Source organism: Trachemys scripta, chromosome 4, assembly GCF_013100865.1.
Source record: "Trachemys scripta elegans isolate TJP31775 chromosome 4, CAS_Tse_1.0, whole genome shotgun sequence".
NCBI lineage: Eukaryota > Metazoa > Chordata > Testudines > Emydidae > Trachemys > Trachemys scripta.
This window is the reverse complement of record NC_048301.1, coordinates 24618545-24637266: the sequence shown is the minus strand read 5'-3', so window position 1 is coordinate 24637266 and position 18722 is coordinate 24618545. Positions and strand designations below refer to the sequence as shown.

General features: G+C 48.7%; 1 protein-coding gene across 1 annotated transcript; it reads left to right on the top strand.

Annotated features, from left to right (window-relative positions):
* The first annotated feature begins 5650 nt into the window (after positions 1 to 5650).
* On the top strand, positions 5651 to 17568 carry LOC117877270 (extracellular tyrosine-protein kinase PKDCC-like). The gene is made up of 7 exons (XM_034770222.1): positions 5651 to 6339; positions 7278 to 7400; positions 10154 to 10425; positions 11634 to 11713; positions 11816 to 11920; positions 13466 to 13642; positions 15706 to 17568. Exons 1-7 carry the CDS (start codon positions 5809 to 5811, stop codon positions 15807 to 15809), a joined length of 1392 nt encoding a protein of 463 aa, XP_034626113.1. The 5' UTR covers positions 5651 to 5808; the 3' UTR covers positions 15810 to 17568.
* Positions 17569 to 18722: the final 1154 nt, after the last annotated feature.

Sequence of the window (18722 nt, the reverse complement as noted above, 5' to 3'; positions counted from 1 at the left end):
CTGTGCTTCAGTTCACAAGGGCAAAGGCAAGAAACGTAAGCTTTTGAACTAAAGGACTAGGGTTAACATTCTAAGGCTGTCACCAACTGTAACACTATTTAATGTTGGTCCTCACAATGTTGGTGCACAGTTCCATTTTTTGATGTTAATACATTTCAGTTATTCTTAAAATTGAAAACTTGGAGGAAACACATTTTTTTTATTGCTTCTATATGGCATGAATAAATACAGCTTTACAGATGCAAATTTATCTTATATGACATAAATCATGCATGAAATCATGCATCAAAGTCATAAAATGGGCTACACATGCAATAAAAAATAAAGTATTCAAAAGTTTAACAAATGGAGGAGGGGAAACCAAAGATGCTGAGTTCAATCCTTGTGGGGGCCATTTAGGGAACTGGGGTAAAAATCTGTCTGGAGATCGGTCCTGCTTTGAGCAGGGGGTTGGACTAGATGACCTCCTGAGGTCCCTTCCAACCCTGATATTCTATGAGATAATATGCTCCTTGCTTGGGGCACCATTTGGTCTAGGGCTGACCCTGCCCAAGAGGCACGGGCTGGTCCTGCAGAACTGACTGGAGAGCGGAGGCCATCAGTACTATGATGTCCATTGATCAGCCCAACTGCCCTGAAGAGCTGCTGCCCAAGGAAACTGCTACATTCTAACTGACTTCACAATCATAGTCCCTGCTCCCAACCAGCTCCAATCCCCACTAGGCTCAGTCTGACACTATTAACAGTTATGATTTCATTACTATTCTTCTTGCAGTAACTCTAAAGGCCGTAGCCAGGCAGGACCCTTGATGCTGTGCCCTATATTCCAGGTTATTTCCAGGGAACTGAGTTTCTTTCCATGGAATCACAGCCCCCTAAATTTCGCCCCTTTCAAGCTCCATCACAATGGGTTCAGGAGGAATTCAACCCTGTTGCTGGCTGGGCCGTTTATTCAATCATCTGTGAAGTACAGTCTGGAGCTGAAGGGTTTGGCCCCATTTCATTGACATCTGCCCACCACCCATTTAGGAGGGAATCCATAGCCCGCAGTGGGAGACACCCAGTAGCAGAAATACTGCCCTGCCCTTGTGAGGCGTTCTCATGTGTCCATGGGAGAATGGGTGTGTGCTTGTGTCTGTATTGGCAAAGACTGGAAGGTTGCATGCCCAACTCTCACCCTGTCATCTGGTCAGCCTCTTGGCTGGATGCACTCTTAGCAATTCATGACAACCCCTCAGCAGCTACTGTAGACCTCATCACCATGGTGAGGGCATCCACCATCTCCATCCAGACACTGTGCCAGTCTGTGCCTCCGGACCTGACACAGACCTCTGCCATTGGTTCCTTTGGACTTTTAGTATCTTTGTACAACCCATCTCTAACTCACACAGATGCTTTGCCTTCCTCCTCCTGGCCTAGTCAGGAATAGGGCTCCAACACTTTCCCCTGAGAGGAGTGGGGAGAGATAAAGGTCCCATGATTCCTGCTCCATTGGTATTGGTCACAGAGTTTCCCCAATTCCCGTTTAACCAGTGTCTGTCCCTTTCACCTCAGGCTACTAAGGAGACCATATCACAATAGTGCTGCATCTGTGATCACCCCCTCGTGGGCATCCTCCTTGAGTTTTGTTGCTGCTCTTTTTCACAGCGCTGCTCCTGCGCCATCTCCTCTCTCTGGTGTTGGAACTGCTGCTGCACTGACTCATCCTGATCCACCTGTGGTGGCTTTTCTCTCTCCTGCTCCTCCCACCACTGTCCTTCTCTCTCCTTCTCTTCTCTTGATCCCGAACATTCTCTCCTCTCCATAATGCTGCAGCTCTAAAGTTGAGTGTACCACACAGTCAGGACTCCTGGGTTCTGGCCCCAGCTCTCCCACTAATTTGGTAGGTAACCTGGGAACCCGGGTTAATTGCTCTGCCTGGCCGTGCCTTATTTTATAAATAACTCGCTTCTGAATCTCTCCAAACAGATTTTATTGGACCAAATCAGAGTCAAATATCTTGTCCCCTTTCCAGTCCTCAAGAGGCTAAACTGTTACAAGCCACAGGCAGGGAAGAAGAGACCGAGATACCACCAATGCCTTGAGCCCCATGCAGTGTGTGGCAGAGACTTGATTAGGTGCAGTGTGTCCAGATGATCCCTGTTCCATGCTGCAGAGGAAGGCACTGTGGGATCTGTTGGGCTTTGCTGATGAGTTTTTAATCTTTGGGCCGATCTACACTACAAATTTACATCCCCACAGCTGCACTGCAGCCCATCTGGTGAACACGCTCCAAGCTGACGGGAGAGAGATCTACCATCAGCTTAATAACTCCATCTCCGTGACAGGCAATAGCTCTGTCGGCAGGAGAAGCTCTCCCACTGACATAGTGCTGTCTACATGGAGGGTTACGGTCAGTATAACTGCGTGGCTCAGTGGTGTGGATGTAGTGTAAACCAAGCCTTTTTCTCTTCCCCATTCACTCCTCCTCTCTTCCTTTCACCTTCCATTTTATTCCCGTGATTCAGTGTCCTCTCATCCTTCTTTTGTCTCCCTCTTTAGCTAATTCCCTGCCATCAAAATGCCACTCAAAGAATTAAACAAATATATCTGTCATGGTGCTTCATGATGTATTCAGACCATCCTCCTGCTCTCATGTTAATCCTACAAGTTTGTTACAGATCCGGAACAAGTCTCTTTACTAACTTCCTTAATATAGGACTATGCCCTTGAAATGACATTGGTTAGAGGGCAAATTGTCTCAATAATATTTAAGACATATAGTGTCATATTTTCATTACAGCACGGTTAAGAATCATCCAGTTGGGTCACTGTAGATCAGGGCGGGCAAACTTTTTGGCCTGAGGGCCACATCGAGTTTCCAAAATTGTATGGAGGGCCGATTAGGGGAGGCTGTGCCTCCCCAGACAGCCAGGCGTGCGTGGCCTGGCCCCCGCCCCCTATCCGACCCCCACACTTCTCCCCCCTGACAACCTCCCCTGGACTCCTGCCGCATCCAACCCCCTCCTGTTCCCTGTCCCCTGACGCCCTCCCCGGGACCCCTGCCCCATCCACCCCTCCCTGTCCCCAACTGCCCCTGGACCCTCCACCCTTGACTGCCCCCTACTGCCCCATCCAACCCCTCCTCTCATTCCTGACTGCCCCCCTGGGACCCTCGCCCCATCCAACCACCCCTTCTCCCTGACTGCCCCTGGAACCCCTGCCCCTGACTGCCCCCAGCCGCCCCATCCAACCCCCCCTCTCCTGCCTGACTGCCCTCCTTCAACCCACCAGTTCCCTGCCCTCTGACTGCCCTGACCCCTATTCACACTCCTGCCCCTTGACCACCACCCCCAACTCCCCTGCCCTCTATCCAACCCCCCATGCTCCCTGCCCCCATACTGCGCTGCCTGGAGCACCAGTGGCTGGCAGCACTACAGCTGCGCCGCCCAGAACACCAGAACAGGCAGCCATGCCACCCAGCTGGAGCCAGCCACGCCACCGTGGCCAGAGAATTGCAGCAGTGAGCTGAGGCTGCGGGGGAAGGGGAACAGCAGTGGAGGAGCGGAGGGCTAGCCTCCTGCGCCAGGAGCTCAGGGGCCGGGCAGGAGGGTCCCGTGGGCCATAGTTTGCCCACCTCTGCTGTAGATACTCAGGATTTCTATTTTACATTATAGCACTGAACAGTTTCCACAGGCTAAAACAGGCTTTTAGATCAGTTGTTCTTAAATGCAAGTCCAATTTTTAAATTTGTGTTTATGTTTTGAAGCTTCACACCTTAAGTATCTTGAACTGAAGTGTATTTTCATTTGTGCCTGAGAAATATCAAATGCATTGTATAAACAGATTACAATATTTAAGACTTTAATTCTTATTACTGAAGTAATTTAATAGGAAAAGAAAACACATTGCCATTGGAAAACGGTGATAACATTTTTCTACTGGAAATACACTTTCATGTGTCTTAGATCTGATAGGAAATCCATGTTGGTCAATCTATTCTAATATTTTCTTTCCAATTATCACTTTAAAAGCTTTTTGTCTTTCCTTTTTTTTAAGCTAGTGCAAAATGAATTTGTTCTCTAATTTGTTAGTTATTCCATATTTTAGAGGACTGTTTGAGGGGAAACCCAACGACTTTAGACTTCTTAACTTTTTAATGAGAAATGAGATATACAAATTAAGAGTGCATATATTTGCTTGCTTATAATTTTCCAGATGGTAATAGAAATGAAAATAAAAAAGTATATGGGTGATTGGTGTGATATTGTAAGGACAATGATACTGAGCAAATATTCTGAATGAATTTTATTTATTAATTAAAGTTTTTAGTTCTTGTATTAAGGCTCCAAAACTAATTTCTAAGTTATTATCTGCCAAAAATACCTAGAGTTTTCAGGTGTTTAAGTAGCCCCTGGAATCATGGTTAAAGTTGCCCCCACTACCAAAATCTGAAATGACCCCCCTGCAGAGCTGGCATCTGCTTTTCATTCCCTTGCTGGGCTAGGCAAGGGGGGCAAGAATGTGAAGCACTCGTATGTGAACAGGGATGTTTCTTTTATCCTCCTCAGAGATCTTGACGAAACTTTCATGGAGATACTCTGCAATCCTCTCCCAAAGGCTTCTAGGGATGGCAGCCTTATTTCTTCCTCCAAGATACCTTTCTCATGCCACTCTGCGATGAGTTCAGCTGGCACCACCGCAGCAAACAAGTAGTGGGATAGAGGCCTGGGCAGCTTTAGGATGCCCTTAGAGTTAAGGCTCTCGACTACCACTGACTTGTCTAGGGAGACAAGGTGGGTGAGGTAATATTTGATTGGACTGTTTTCTGCTGGTGAGAAAAAAAAATTGGTCCAATAAAAGATATTACCTCACCCACCTTGTCTATCTAATATACTGGGACCCACAAAAGCTACAGCAACACTGCATACTGACTTCTCCAGTCATTTACGTCCACTGAAATACTAGGGTGCTGTGGCCAGTCACAGTCAGACCCACCATGTTTTCTCGATGCTGTCTCTACGAATTATTGAAAGCAGCGTAGTTAAAGCCAGAGGACCAAATTCACAGCTAGTGTAATTCCTTTAACTGCAGTGCCATAGAGTTGGCTCAGAACCTAAGTACCCCATTACCCTAGTATCTGGGTAACCCCCAGTCTTTGATGTGTTTGCCCTCACATCACCTTGTAAGGTAGGGAAGTGCTATTAGCCTCATTTTGCAAAGAGACAGATATTCAAAGGTATGTAGGTACCTAACTCCCATTGATTTTACGTGCCTGAATACCGCTGAGGATCTGCCCTGAGTGACTTGCCCAGGGTCACACGGGGATCATAGTGGAGCAGAGAACTGAACAGGGGTCTCCTGAGTCTAGCAAGCTAATCAGAGGGACCATCCTTCCTCTCAGCTGCGCCGGTCAGAGCAGCCCAAGTCTAATTCGGCGGCGGTGACAGTGCAGTGAAATCAGGGCCGGGTTTGACCCTCCCTGTCTCCCAAAGGCAGTTTGCGGCGAACGGAAAGGGCCGGTTTAAAACACCGGAGCCTTCCCGGCCCCCACCCACGGGCTGGGTGAGAGGAGGGGCTGGCTGCAGACGCCAGGCTGCCCAAAGGCTCCGTGAGACGGGCAGGGGGAGAGGGCGGCGAGCGAAGGGGGAACCGTTCGGAGGGAGGGCGGGAGCGGCCAGCTGCCCCCCAGGGAGCCGAGCCCCGGCGCTGGCAGCGGCGCGGTGCTCCTGGGACAGACGGACGGACACGCCTCCCTGGGCTCGCCCCTTGCACGGGCAGGCAGAGCCGGCGGGGCCGGGGGGAGTTGCCGCGCTCAGCCCGTCCCGCATGCGGGCAGCCAGGGGCAAAGAGGGCGCCAGCCTCGCCCGGCCACGGGGGGCGGCGCTGCTCGGCCTCCTGGCAGCCAGCGCCCTACTCGCCCTGGCCCTCCCGAGCTTCCCGGGCGCTGGCCCCTGCTGGGGGGCGAACGGGACGCGGGGCTGCCCCCGGCCTGCCAGGCGGCCTCCCCCGGCTCTGCTGGACGAGCTGAGCCGGAGGCAGCGGGACCTGCTGCGCTTGGCCACGTCTGCCGGGGACACGGAGCTGGGGCTGAGCCGCGGCGGCCGCCTGGGCTGCGGGGACCTGAGCCGCGTAACCGAGCTGGGCGTCGTGGGCTCCGGCTTCACCAAGCTGGTGCTGCGAGCGGCGCTGCCCGGGACCGGAGCCATCGCCCTCAAGTCCGTGCACCGGGGGGGCAGCGACGTGAGCCGCTGCGTGCAGCGCTACGGGCACCCCGCCGGCTGCCACAGGCTGGCCAGCTACAAGCTGCTCAAGGAGGTGACCCTGCTGCAGCGCCTCGACCACCCCGGCGTCGTCAAGGCAGGTAGAGGGACCGGGGCACAGCGCTTCTGACCCCCGCTGCTTGAATGCCGCGCGGCTGCCCCACTCGCCCCCTCCGCCGCTCCCAGCGCCCCGCGGCTACTGACCCCCCTGCCCGGCCACCTGCGGGGTCCCCATCCCCACGGGAATGGAGGCGTTCGGGGGAGACGGTAGCGGGGCGAGTGCCCGATCGCCTTGGCTCACAGCCATTGCACACAGGCAGCTACGCCCTGCATTAGCCAGGTGTCCGTCCCTGCTGTGCTATAGCGCCCGGTGCTTATGTGCATCCGGAGATGGGCGAAGGAAGGACAGCCCGGTCTTCCAAACAAAGCCAAACTGATGGGGTTGGGCAGAGATGGGAATGGGGGGCGGGAGCTGTTTACTACAGACCCTTTTGCAAGGATGCGCCAAGAGCCACGTGCTTTGTAGAAAGCGAGTTCTTCAAATTCACACCCTGTAAAAACAACAAGGGATCTGGTGGCACCTTAAAGACTAACTATCTGTTATTCCTTGTTATTTTTGTAGATACAGACTAACACGGCTACCCCCTGATACTTGACACCCTGTAAACTAATCAGGGTCATTTTCTGGGCTTGGTGACCGCTAATGATGCCATTCGCTGGGGGGCATCACACAAGGCAGTTTACGCTGCTTTCTCGCTCAGCGGAACAACTGCTGTTGGTGGAGGCAGCAAATAGAACTATGCATCAATGTGATGATATCTGTGACTTCTAAACACAGGGCAATTGAATTGTATTCTCTATTACACAGTGTCTGCCTGCTTTAAACAGAGTATAGGAGAATTGATGCCTTTTACTGTACTTGAATCTATATTCCCCAGAGGCCAAGCTGATCTGTCAATATTTATTCAACCTTTTCCCTTGACATTTGTACTTGAATATGCATCAGTATGACAATCACTCCTTTTCTCTCTACAGTTGCATGGTCAGTGCTATGATAATAGCTTAGATCCTGAAATAAGGGTCATAGCTATGCTGGAGCTGGGGTCCCCTCTGGAGATGATTCAGCTTCTGCAGACTCCCTGGGAGGAGAGATTTAAAGTAAGAAAACAAAACAAAGGCAGTTTTATCAGTAGCTTTTAGGTCTCAAACAGAGTAAATGCAAAGAGCCCATGATGTGTGCTGGGGCTCACAGGATTGTCATGCTGACTTTCTGAATGCTCCTGGAAATCTATAAATAATCTTGTTTTCACCCCTTTTAAATTACAGTAAATAATATCTCCAGTCAGAGAGCAGAAGCTCCACTATTCCTAGCTATTCCTTTATTCCCCTCTCCGAAGCAATGTTACAACAGACCTAAAATTACAAAAAGTCTAAAGAATCCTGCCTAGGGATAGTATTGTGTTTAATACTCTGTGTTAGACTGGATGTCTGGTTCCTTCTGTTCTGCACGCCTTTGCAGAGAGGTCTATTGATTTGTATAGGAAGGCCCATTATTGCAGTGGTATTGTGTTCCAGTGGAGGGGGCAAGGGACAGGGACTGGTTCTATTCCAGGCTCTTCCACTGACTGACCTCCTGCATGACCTTGGGCAAGTTACTTCACCTCTCTGCGCTTCTGTCTTTTCTCTTATCCCTTTTCTGTTTCTTATCCTTTTTCTAGATAAGGGTGGGCAAACTTTTTGGTCTGAGGGCCACATCTGGGTATGGAAATTGTATGGTGGGCCATGAATGCTCATGAAATTGGGGGTTGAGGGTATGGGAGGGGGTGAGGGCTCCGGCTGGGGGTGCGGGCTCTGGGATGGGGCCAGAAATGAGGAGTTCAGGGTGCAGGAGGGGGCTGTGGGCTGGGGCAGAGAGTTGGGGTGCAATTTGGGGGGTGAGGGCTCCGGCTGGGGGTGCAGGCTCTGGGGTGCAGGAGGGTGGGACTGAGGGGTTCAGAAGGGGGATCAGGGCTGGGGCAGGGGGTCAGGGGCACTGGAGGGGGTCAGGAGTGCTGGCCAGTGGGAGCTGCGGGGGCTGCGCTTGGAGAGGGGGCAGCGTGCGGAGCCCCCTGGCTGCCCCTACGCATAGAAGCTGGAGTGGGGACATGCTGCTGCTTCCACAAGCAGCACGGAGCCACGGCATATGTGGAGTGGGGCAAGCCCCGGACCCTGCTCCCCGACGGGAGCTCAAGGGCCGGATTTAAATGTCTGAAGGGCCGGATGCGGCCCCCAGGCCATAGTTTGCCCACCCCTGTTCTAGATTATAAACTCTTCAGGACAGGGACCGTCTCTTACAATGTGTTGGTCCAGTAGGGCTCTGATCTTGTTTGGGGCCTGTTGGTGCTACTATCAAACAAATATATAATAATAAATTGTTGTCTCAGTCTGGTAGGTGAGAGGCCAAGTGAGGCTCTTTAGCTCTCCATTAGCATAAATTACATATGACATGGAAGTTATTTTTATTGTTTGTATTACAGTAGTGCCCTCAGAGGGCTCGGTCAGGGTCTCACTGTAATGGCTGCTGCTTATTTGCTTTATTGGAGGGAGGATGGTGTTGAAGTTAAAGGAAGAACTACACTGCAATCAGTGAGAAATTCTTTGGTTAAAAAACCCACAAACCATAAAACCCCCAGAAGCATGTGACCCACAAGGCTGAACATGGCTACCACAGTCATAGCCAACGACAGACCAAGACATCCCAAACTCATCATAGGGGCTTCATGGCAGGCTCCAGCAGAAGGAAAGGTCTCCCACACTCCTGCCCCAGCTCGGATCCCCCTCCAGCATCCCAAACCTCTCATTCCCGGCCCCACACCAGAGCCCACAACCCCAGCCGGAGCCCTCACCCCTTCCCACACCCTTGCCCCAGCCTGGATCCTCCTCCTGCACCCATCACCCCTCATTCCCGGCCCCACCTCAGAGCCTGCACCCCCAGCCGATGCCCTCACCCACTCCCGCACCCCAACCCCCTGCTCCAGCTTGGTGAAAATGAGCGAGCGAGTGAATGAGTGAGGGTGGGGGAGAGTGAGCAACAGAGGGAGGGGGGATGGAGTGAGCAGGGGACAGAGCCTCGGAGAAGGGATGGGGCAAGGGTGTTCGGTTTTGTGCAATTAAAAAGTTGGCAACCCTACCTGCGCCCTGCCCTAACCTGAATGACTACACCGTAATTAAACAGCCTCTTAGCCCAAGTCAGCTGGCATGGGCCGGCCACGGGTTTTTAATTGCAGTGTAGACATACTCTTAATGTACAAAATATTTAGTACAACAGTTTTACATAGGGAGTACGTTCTAGAACAGATAATTGGACCATCTACACCTATATCCTGACTCTTGCAGTGGTCTATGCAGGGACTGATGGTCCCTGCCTGCTTTTATCCCATGATGCACCACACTAGGCACTGATCCTGTCAGCTGTTCTGAGTGAACAAACCCCTGAACTCATGCAGGCTGAAGTACATGGGATTCCATGTGGGTGCAGGAGTCCAAGCGCATGAAACAGTTGCAGGATCGGGGCCAATTGTGTAATGCTGTACCATGGTGGAAAACACCTTCCTGATTCCAGCCGGCAATCTACATATGGCCTGAAGCATGAAAGGTGATATTGTATCCCTTGTAGCTTTTTACCTTAGTGGTGTGACTGCAAAGGTTTATTTTTGTGCTTAAGCGTATTTAACAAACATTGCTAAACTGCTTATGACAGTAAAATCCTGTGGCAATATTGACAATACAGCTTGTAACATATACATAATTTCCTTTTAAATACTGTACATTTCTTGTCTTTAATTTCACTGAATGCCTTTCCCCTTCTTCTTTCAGCTGAATAGCTTTTTTTGGACTATGTTTCCCATGTGTATTCCTCTCTCCTTTCTCAGATTTGCCTGAGTCTAGTGAAACTGCTGTTTTACCTGGCACATTCCCCTCTGGGTTCAATAGTCCTCTTGGATTTCCAGCCAAGGCAGTTTGTTATGGTGGATGGAAACCTAAAAGTGACAGACATGGACGATGCCAGCACCGAGGAACTGTCATGCAAGGAAGATAATGACTGCACACTAGACTTCCCTGGAAAAAGCTTCATTCTCAAATGTACTGCAGCTGGGAAATGTGACGGACTAAATGAAAAGAAGAATCTTTTTAATGCATACCGGTATGTGCAATTATATAGAAAAATGTGGCAGATTTGATCATAAATTGCACGATACCATGTAGTGAGCAGTATCCTGTGCTTATTCTATGTAGCACAGATAGAAAGAGAGAGATTTATTAAGAATTTCTTTGTAGCAAATATTATTTTTCTTGTTAGCTAAGAATTGAAAACAGCGTAGTCATCGGTTGGAAAGAGTGCAGACACCCTTCCTGCACTGCTTCCCTCTATGATCGCCAATAAACCTGCCCAAAAAGCTTTCCCCCGTGAATTTATTGCTTCCCAGAGGTGCCACAATGACAGCCTTGGAGATGGCAATCCTCTAACTATCCACAGAAGAGGCGGTGCAAGCTTCCCCCACCAATGTGCCTCAGCTTGGTGGTACTGCAGGTGGAGTTGCCTCTGCATGAGAACAGGATAGTTTAGTCTCTGTGTCCTTTTAACTCATGGCCTCTCATTTGAGATGGGCAACAAAGGAGCGAAGAAGAAATAGAGATGGACATCTATTGGGCATTGAACTGAGACTGTCAAGTCACTTCACGTAGGCCACCAATCAGTCATCAAAAGACAGCAACTTCCTCTCTCCATTGATCTGGGCTAAATTTGAACTGCTGACCTGGAGGTGAAAGTCTTGATAGCCCATTATTAATGTTCAGGGGCTTAAGAGGGAGTCACTGTTATTGAGGGATCCTAATTTCACCCTAAAAGAAAATTATAGTCTTACAATAATTACCCATTCCTTTTAGAGCAGCAGCTTTGTGGAAGGACTGGATGGTTCAAGGAATTAATAATGAGCTACCCTGTCTTTCAGTTAATAATGGGCTGCCAAGCCTTGTTAGCACAAGGCCTTCTGGTTGTCCTAAGTGAGAGAGAATACATGTCCTTTGTAGATTGGAAAGTCACTGCTTAAAGGTGAGCAAGGCAATTTCAGTGGAATTTAGTGAAAGCTTCATTGCTTGAATCCTTTTAATTAGACTGAATAAAGCACTTGGCAGCACTATATGCCACAGGGACAAGCTTTAAGAGGGGTTGGCAACATGATCTATGAGAAGCCAGTTAAGATGCTCTAGCCCCACAGTATGGGGCATTGTGTAAGAACCTGAATAGAAAAGAATAGTCCTCCTGAGATGGAAAGTGAAAATTTAGAGAGGACTAATTGTTAACATATTGAGACCTCTCACTTCTAACAAGCCTGTGGGATTTTTTTGCAGGTATTTTTTCACGTATCTTTTGCCACACACTGCACCTTCTGCTTTGCGGCCCCTTCTGGGTGATATTCTGAACGCAACAGGTACAAGCTAATATTTAGACCCCATTGTCTTTTATGAGAAGACATTTTAAATGATATTTCATCGGGTTAGTCACTTCTGTCATATTTTTCTTTTTAATGTAGGTGATTTACGATATGGAATAAATGAAACCCTAGGAGCTTTTGAAAAAGTTTTACATTTGTACAAGTCTGGGCTATATCTACAGAAAAGGCTTCCTCTTTTAAAAGGTACAGGACTTCAGAGTCTTTAGATAATAGTTCAATTACTGCAGGTGTGATCGAACTGTAAGAATCTTGTGGTTCCCAAATATGGCCAAATTCTGATCTCAGTTACGCTCATGCAGCCCCAATGGACACAGTGGATGTATGTGAGGGCAGAATTTGGCACACTTAGGCCTAGTCTACACTAGAAAAAGTTTACCATTAAAATTGTACAGGTATAGCTATACAGTCAAGCCCTCCTAGTGTAGATGCTGTCACACCAGCAAAAAAAGTGAAATAAGCCATACCAGCAAAAGCATTTTTATGCTGGTATAACTGCATCTGCACTGGGGTTTTTGAAAATAGAAGTATCACCAAAACTGTAAAGTAATCACCCAAAATCACTCCCTAGTTGATATTGCTGTACCAGCAAACGTTTCTAGTGTGGAGCTGGCCATAGAATCCCTGTTTCTTTCTCTTTGGAGCAATCTTGCTGTTTTTCACGAGAGTTGCATGGGATTGCTTGTACTACATTGTACGTACCTTGCAGAACAATCTGACTTACATGTGTGTGTGCATGTGTGCGTGCTGCTTTAAGTACTCTACTCACAATCCTTTCAGCATGTGCATCAGTCTGTGTTTCAAGTGAATATATGTCCTGTTAATATCTTAAGTGGCCCTCCAGCTTTTTACGTCTGTGGACCAGTTGGTAAGGAAGATCCTCAGATGGCCTCCACTCTCTTTACCCACGGAGCCCTGTGATACTTTATTTTTCTCCTGTTTCATTGTGCAACCTATCTGCTGCTTTGAGTCATTGGTGGACCATGGATCATAGTTTGGGGCTTTGTTCCTCTGTACTAAAGAAGGGGACCCTTTACATTGTGGGGAAAAGTGGCTAAACATTCTTCCTTATGAAAAGGTTCATTCCTTGCTGCTTTGAGCACAAAAGGTGTTGTGGCCCAAGTTTTCCTAAGGGTTCCCGTGCAGGCTTGGGATGGGCATGAATTGCAATATCCGTGGAGTGCCAGATTTACATCTTCTCTGGAAATTGCATGCTTGCAAGCCGAGCATGTGCAAAAATGTTGGTGCACTCTTGCACAGAGGGGCCTGCATTTCTAACAGTCGTATTTGCTAACAATGTCTCTCCCTCAGTTTATCCATCAGTGTTCATTAGCAGTGTATTAAAATTAGCACCTCTGCCCTATTTTACACTTCCACAAAGGGGCAGAAATCTTAACAGTGAGTGAGCGGTAGCCTTAAACATTGCCTGCTCTGTCATATCTGTCTGGAAGGCATTAGACAAATCTAGTGGTTAAAGGGGGGGGGGGGGGGAAGAGGCATGGGGGTTAAGTCAAAATGTACGGGTTCTGTGCTTGGTTCCTCCACTGACTCAGTTTGAGAAGGCTATTTTAACTTCCCTCTGTCTTATTTGAATGAAGGATGTCACGCAAGGGCAAAGTATTAACTTTATGATGTAACCATAACATACTGCAGGGTATCTTCCTCTTGGATTATATTAGAAGTTTCCTAAAAGCTGTGTGCCTATGTACTAGTTTTTATTCTGTTTCTCAGAATACATCACCCTAAAGGGATTCCGAACCATGGAAATGCATGACTATAAATGCTGGCCCTCCTACAGCCATCTGGGATGTTTGCTCTCCATTTATAATGCAGAGGAAGCTGCAGCAATCTGTAACTCTCAACCACAGTGCCAAAGTTTTATTGTCACTCAACAGAGAACATGGACAGGTGAGATGATTTTATTTTATTGAAAACCCAGTAAAGATCTTTCAGTACAGAGGCCAGAGCTAGTTGTAAGTCGTTGGGACAGAAAGCATGCAGGAAGGAAGTAAAAAAGGTTCCCTTTAGATCCTGTGTTTAAAAAAGCATGACATTCCACTTAGGAACTGGTATCATGTCCCATTGCATAAAGCTGCTGTTCTGTTTGATTTAATAGAAGCTGGGTTCTGAGGTGGTTAGATTTCACAAGCTGGATAGGGACTGGCCTGATCAGTACTGAGATGAGAGGCTGCCCTGCCATGAAAAATCCAGAGTGCCTAGGAAGTGGTGTGAGTGATTCAGGAGGTGGCTCTGTTCTCCGAGTCAGTACTTTGCCAGTGCCCCTGCATGGTGCTAGGTGGCACGGTTATCTTGGAGTACCATCTCAAAGTATTGTCTAGGAGAGGTAGTGTGGCTTAGTGACTAGAGCACTGGCCTGGGACTCAGAAGATTTGGGGTCTATTCCCAGTTCTGCTGCTAACCTGCTGAGCCAGTCACTTCCCTGTCTGTGCCTCAGTTTCCCCATCTGTATAATGGCGATAATGATACTGCCCTTCTTTGAGATTTACAAAGGAAAAAGCACTATTTAGGAGCTTAATATAATAATAATATTGTCTTACTGTTAAGACAGGAAGCTACCTTTTGTGGTCATTAAAGATACCATTTATCTTGCAAGAATAATGGAGATTTTAGTGTCTGTGTCCATGTTTGGTTAATTACATTCTCCTTCTGTGAATTACAACAGCATCTTCAACAGGATGTGATCATTTTCTTCACTTCCTCTACTACAGTTTTGCATGGTATTGGTTTAAATAGTTGCTAAGATCCACCCCAGAGATAGCTGCATTTAGTAGTGGTTGAGGCAATTGCTGTGGTATGTACTGTTTGTAAAAAGCCTTTGGGTCCTTAGACGTGAAAGAAGATATATAAAAGTAGGTGTTTACTATCGTTATATTCAAAAGAACCATAGTTTACAATAGTTTTGCTCCTTTTTATATCAAATTAAAGCCCCAGACCAATAAGTTTCACAAATGTCCCTATAATTAGCTCTGATTACAGCCTTTCATTGAAGCCAGCTTGTATGGTTTTAGAATTACACTGTAAATCCCCTCATTTAACTGACACTTCAGCAGCAGTCCAAGCTAATACTTATAATGTGAACACTGAATAAGGTAAATGAACATTAACCAGGCATCGGTACGATGATGCTTATGATCATGTATCTTGTCTGCTGACATGATACATGGCTGCCCTTTGGCATTCTTTGCTTTAAAAAAATATTCAAATCATACTCTATAAGTTTGTATGAAAATTGTACACGGATAACTTTATTGTATAAGAGAGTATTCATCTGCTGACAAAACAATATGGCTGGCCTCTGTGCACAGAGCCAGTTTCACAATAGCAATGGTTTGTGCATGTGTATTGTATTCTGCATCTCTTCTAGGTTTTATAACGTGACAGAGGTTAGCACATGAAGCATGTGACTATTAGAAGGAGCTCAGCTACTACCGTGATGAGCACGATATAAAAACCTATATAGAATGGAATAAAACATCCTGCCTGTGTCGCTTGATTCTGTTTCTGCAACAGGCTACCCTGTATCAAGGCCATTCTGTAGTCTGTTTTTATTCTCCTAAGCCTTTTCTTCCTCACATTTTGTAATAAGTCTTTGTTTGATTGGCCGAAAAGGACAATTCTGTTACTTGTGGTCTGTTTTTCTGACATGCCGAGGGCCTGGGTCTTGCATTCACATTAACTGGAGCTGTGGGTGTTGGTAACTTGTTAATGTAACTCTGTAATACAGATTGAGACAGAAAGTCTATGGTGCCTGATCCTGCATTGTGCACTCCTACGGAAGTTGGTGAGGATCATGGATGCACAGGGAATGTAGGAAGAATGCCTCATATGCACATAGCTGGTGTAAAAGGAACCTGCTTAGAGAGTGCTTTATATATAAATCTGTCTTGAATCTAAAGAACCAAGATGACCTGTCTCCTCTGTTTAAACTTACATTTTTATTTTCTTACCAGGACGCCCACTCGCCTCATTTCGAAGTAGCCTGACTGACTTAATACCAGACGTCAATGCTGTACTCTATATTAAACGATCCGCTCCCTCGAGGGAAAGACTTTAAAAACAGTGAGAGCTCACATAAAGTGATTTGGGGAGGAGTCATTGGGAAGAACATCATCTACCAAAAGGAATGATACTTTTTATTTTGCTTTAGATGCGATCTCCATACTAGCTTGGACTGTGTAAAATGGTGGTGTCTGCTTGATCAAAGCAGAGATTATCCATAGCCAAATGCTCTCCTCTACACAACCCCACATGGTTGTTAACCTGTTCCCAGACTCTGCTGTTCCTTGTAAACATTTGCAGTTTTAGTTCAAATGCTGCAATTTGCAGAACCTCGGCTTGCCGCTTTCGGAACTTGTCAGCGAAGGAATAGAAATGGCCATGAGGTACTTGGCTGTAGTAGTCCTAGTTAGTTCATCTGTCTTTGAAAATCTATGACTAATGCACCGTTGACGAACATACAACTCCCCAATGATGGGGCTGCCAAAAGGGATTTAGTAACATCATAAATGTAAAGAATCCATACATTAGCGATGAGGCCCAAGGTGCACTGTTTGGATCCAGAGCCATGGTTTTGGATCTGCCCATGGGGGTGGGAGGCAGGAGGTCTAGGTATGCAGTTCAGAATGCGGGGTTTGGGTTCAGTCCATTGTGCAGGGTAAGGGGGTAGGCGTGTGGTTCAGAATGCAGGGTTTGGGTTCAGCCTATTGCGGGGGAGGAGGTATGCAGTTCAGATCCAGGGTTTTGGTTCAGCCCATTACAGGGCAGGGGAGCAGATGTGCAGTTCAAATCCAGATGCAAAGTTTGGGATGTTTGGATGCAGGGTTTGGGTTTGACGTGTGCGTTTTAAAACACCTGTTCCCTTGTATCAACCTTGAAGGTTGTTCAGTGTTACTTTCAGTGAAAGAAATTCTGCTGAGCAAAATGTTCAAAATATTTGTCTGAAGTTCTATTCTGTATGGTAAAGAACTGCTACTTTCCTCTTGACAATGAGGTGAAGGGGGAGGGTTGTTCTGTTGCTTTGAAGAGATAATATATTGCATGGGCTCTCTGGGCTGAGTTCCTCTGAAAAGGCTTCAGGATTTCTATGCATTTTAAACTGCAATAAATGGAGACATACCCAACATTGTGCCTGGACAGGAATGACTGGGAGTACAGCACTGCCTGTTCTTTTTTCCGGACCATTTTGTGGTCCAGTTCAGGAAAGCCAAATCACAATGTGCCTTAACCCCCATCTGCAGAGGAACTTCCCTCAACTGAGAGCCCCAAGCACTGTGCATAGAGCGGGACCACGCAGTCCGTGTGCGCTATGGAGTAGGCCTTCACGGGGGTTCTCTGCACTGCTGTGAAGAAGGTATGTTTTGGACATGACCAAGGATTTCATGCCATCTAATGGTGAGTGTGCAGGGAGCAGTAAGACCATATTGGCTACTCAATCCCCATACTCTCATTACCCTGCAGTGGCCAGCTGTAGGCCACAAGGGGCCACATCCAGGACTGGCTCACGTCAGCTGATGCGGGGCTATAAAATTGCACTATGGGTGTTTGGGCTTTCTCCAGCCCAAGCCCAAATGTCTCCAGTGCAATTTTGTAGCTCTGCGAGCCCAAGTCTGCTTACATGGGCCAGCCGCGGGTGTTTTATTGGAGTGTGGACATACCCGATTGGGGTCTGGCTACCCCAGAGTGAGATTCCTGAGCATTTGCCTCAGGCTGTGCTGTGTCCCATGCTATTATGTGTTTCCTAATGTAGCTGCTCACCTGTTAGCTCATTAGTGCTCCTAGGGTTACCATCCATCCATATTTCCCCGGACATGTCCGGCTTTTGCGTCTCTAAATAGCCGTCCGGGAGGAATTGGTAACAAGGTTAAAATGTCTGGGTTTTTTTTCTCCCTTGTCTCCCTCCCTCCCTTCCATGCAGAGTGCAGCTGCTGATTGGGCGGCTGGGCCGATTGAGCCACTCCCATTGGCCTCCAGCAGCCAGAGCCCTCCCCTGCTCCCCCCTCCCTCTGTCTGCAGCCCTGTGTAACACACAAACCAACCCACCAGGCAGCATGTTTTGCCTACACGTGGAGCCAGAATGGTAAGGGGAGACTGGGAGGCGGGGCAGTCAGGGAGCGGGGGAGTGTTGGATGGGTTCCTGGCCTCCACCTGCCACCCCCCCTCCACGCGTCCCCCCCCGTGGGGCCTCCCCCTCCCTGCCAGCCTCTCCCTTGCCTGCTTGTACTGCCAGAGCCAGCAGCAACTGCTGTCTGCTGCCCCAGGTCCTAGCGTCCCCCATCCACTAATGGGTAGACAGGCTGCCCTTACCCTGCCCTTCCACCCTAGCCCCGAGCCTCTCCAACACCCCAAACCCCTCAGCCCCAGCTCCAGCCCTCATCCCCCTGCACCCTAATCCTCTGCCCCAGCCCTGAGCCCTCATCCCCCCCACACCCAAATCCTCTGCTCCATCCCTGAGCCCCCTCCTGCATCGCGAACCCCTCATCCTCAGGCCCACAGCCCTCACCCCTGCATCCCCTCCTATCCCCAAACTCCCTCCCAAACCCCCTCCCCTCTTCCCACACACCCCCTCCTGCCCTCAAACTCCCTTCCAAAGCCTGCACCCCCTCCCTTTGCACCGCCTTCCACCCCCAAACTCCATCCCAGAGCCTGCACCCCTCACCCCCTCCTGCACACCCACCCCCTGCCCTAGCATCCAGCACCCAAACTCTATCCCAGAGCCTGCACCCCTCCTGCACCCTAATCCCCAGCCCAAGACCTGCACCCCAGACCTCCTCCCCCACCCAACTCCCCTCCCAGAGCCTTAGGCAGGTGGAGGGGGGTTCTGGGCACCACCAACATTTCTACAACCCTGCCACCCATGTGAGTGGATAAGGGTCGGGGCAATCAGGGAACAAGAAGCGGGGGGGGGGTTCTGAGGGGGGCAGTCAAGGTAGGAAGCGAGAGGGAGTGGATGGGGGCGGGGCTGGGGCGG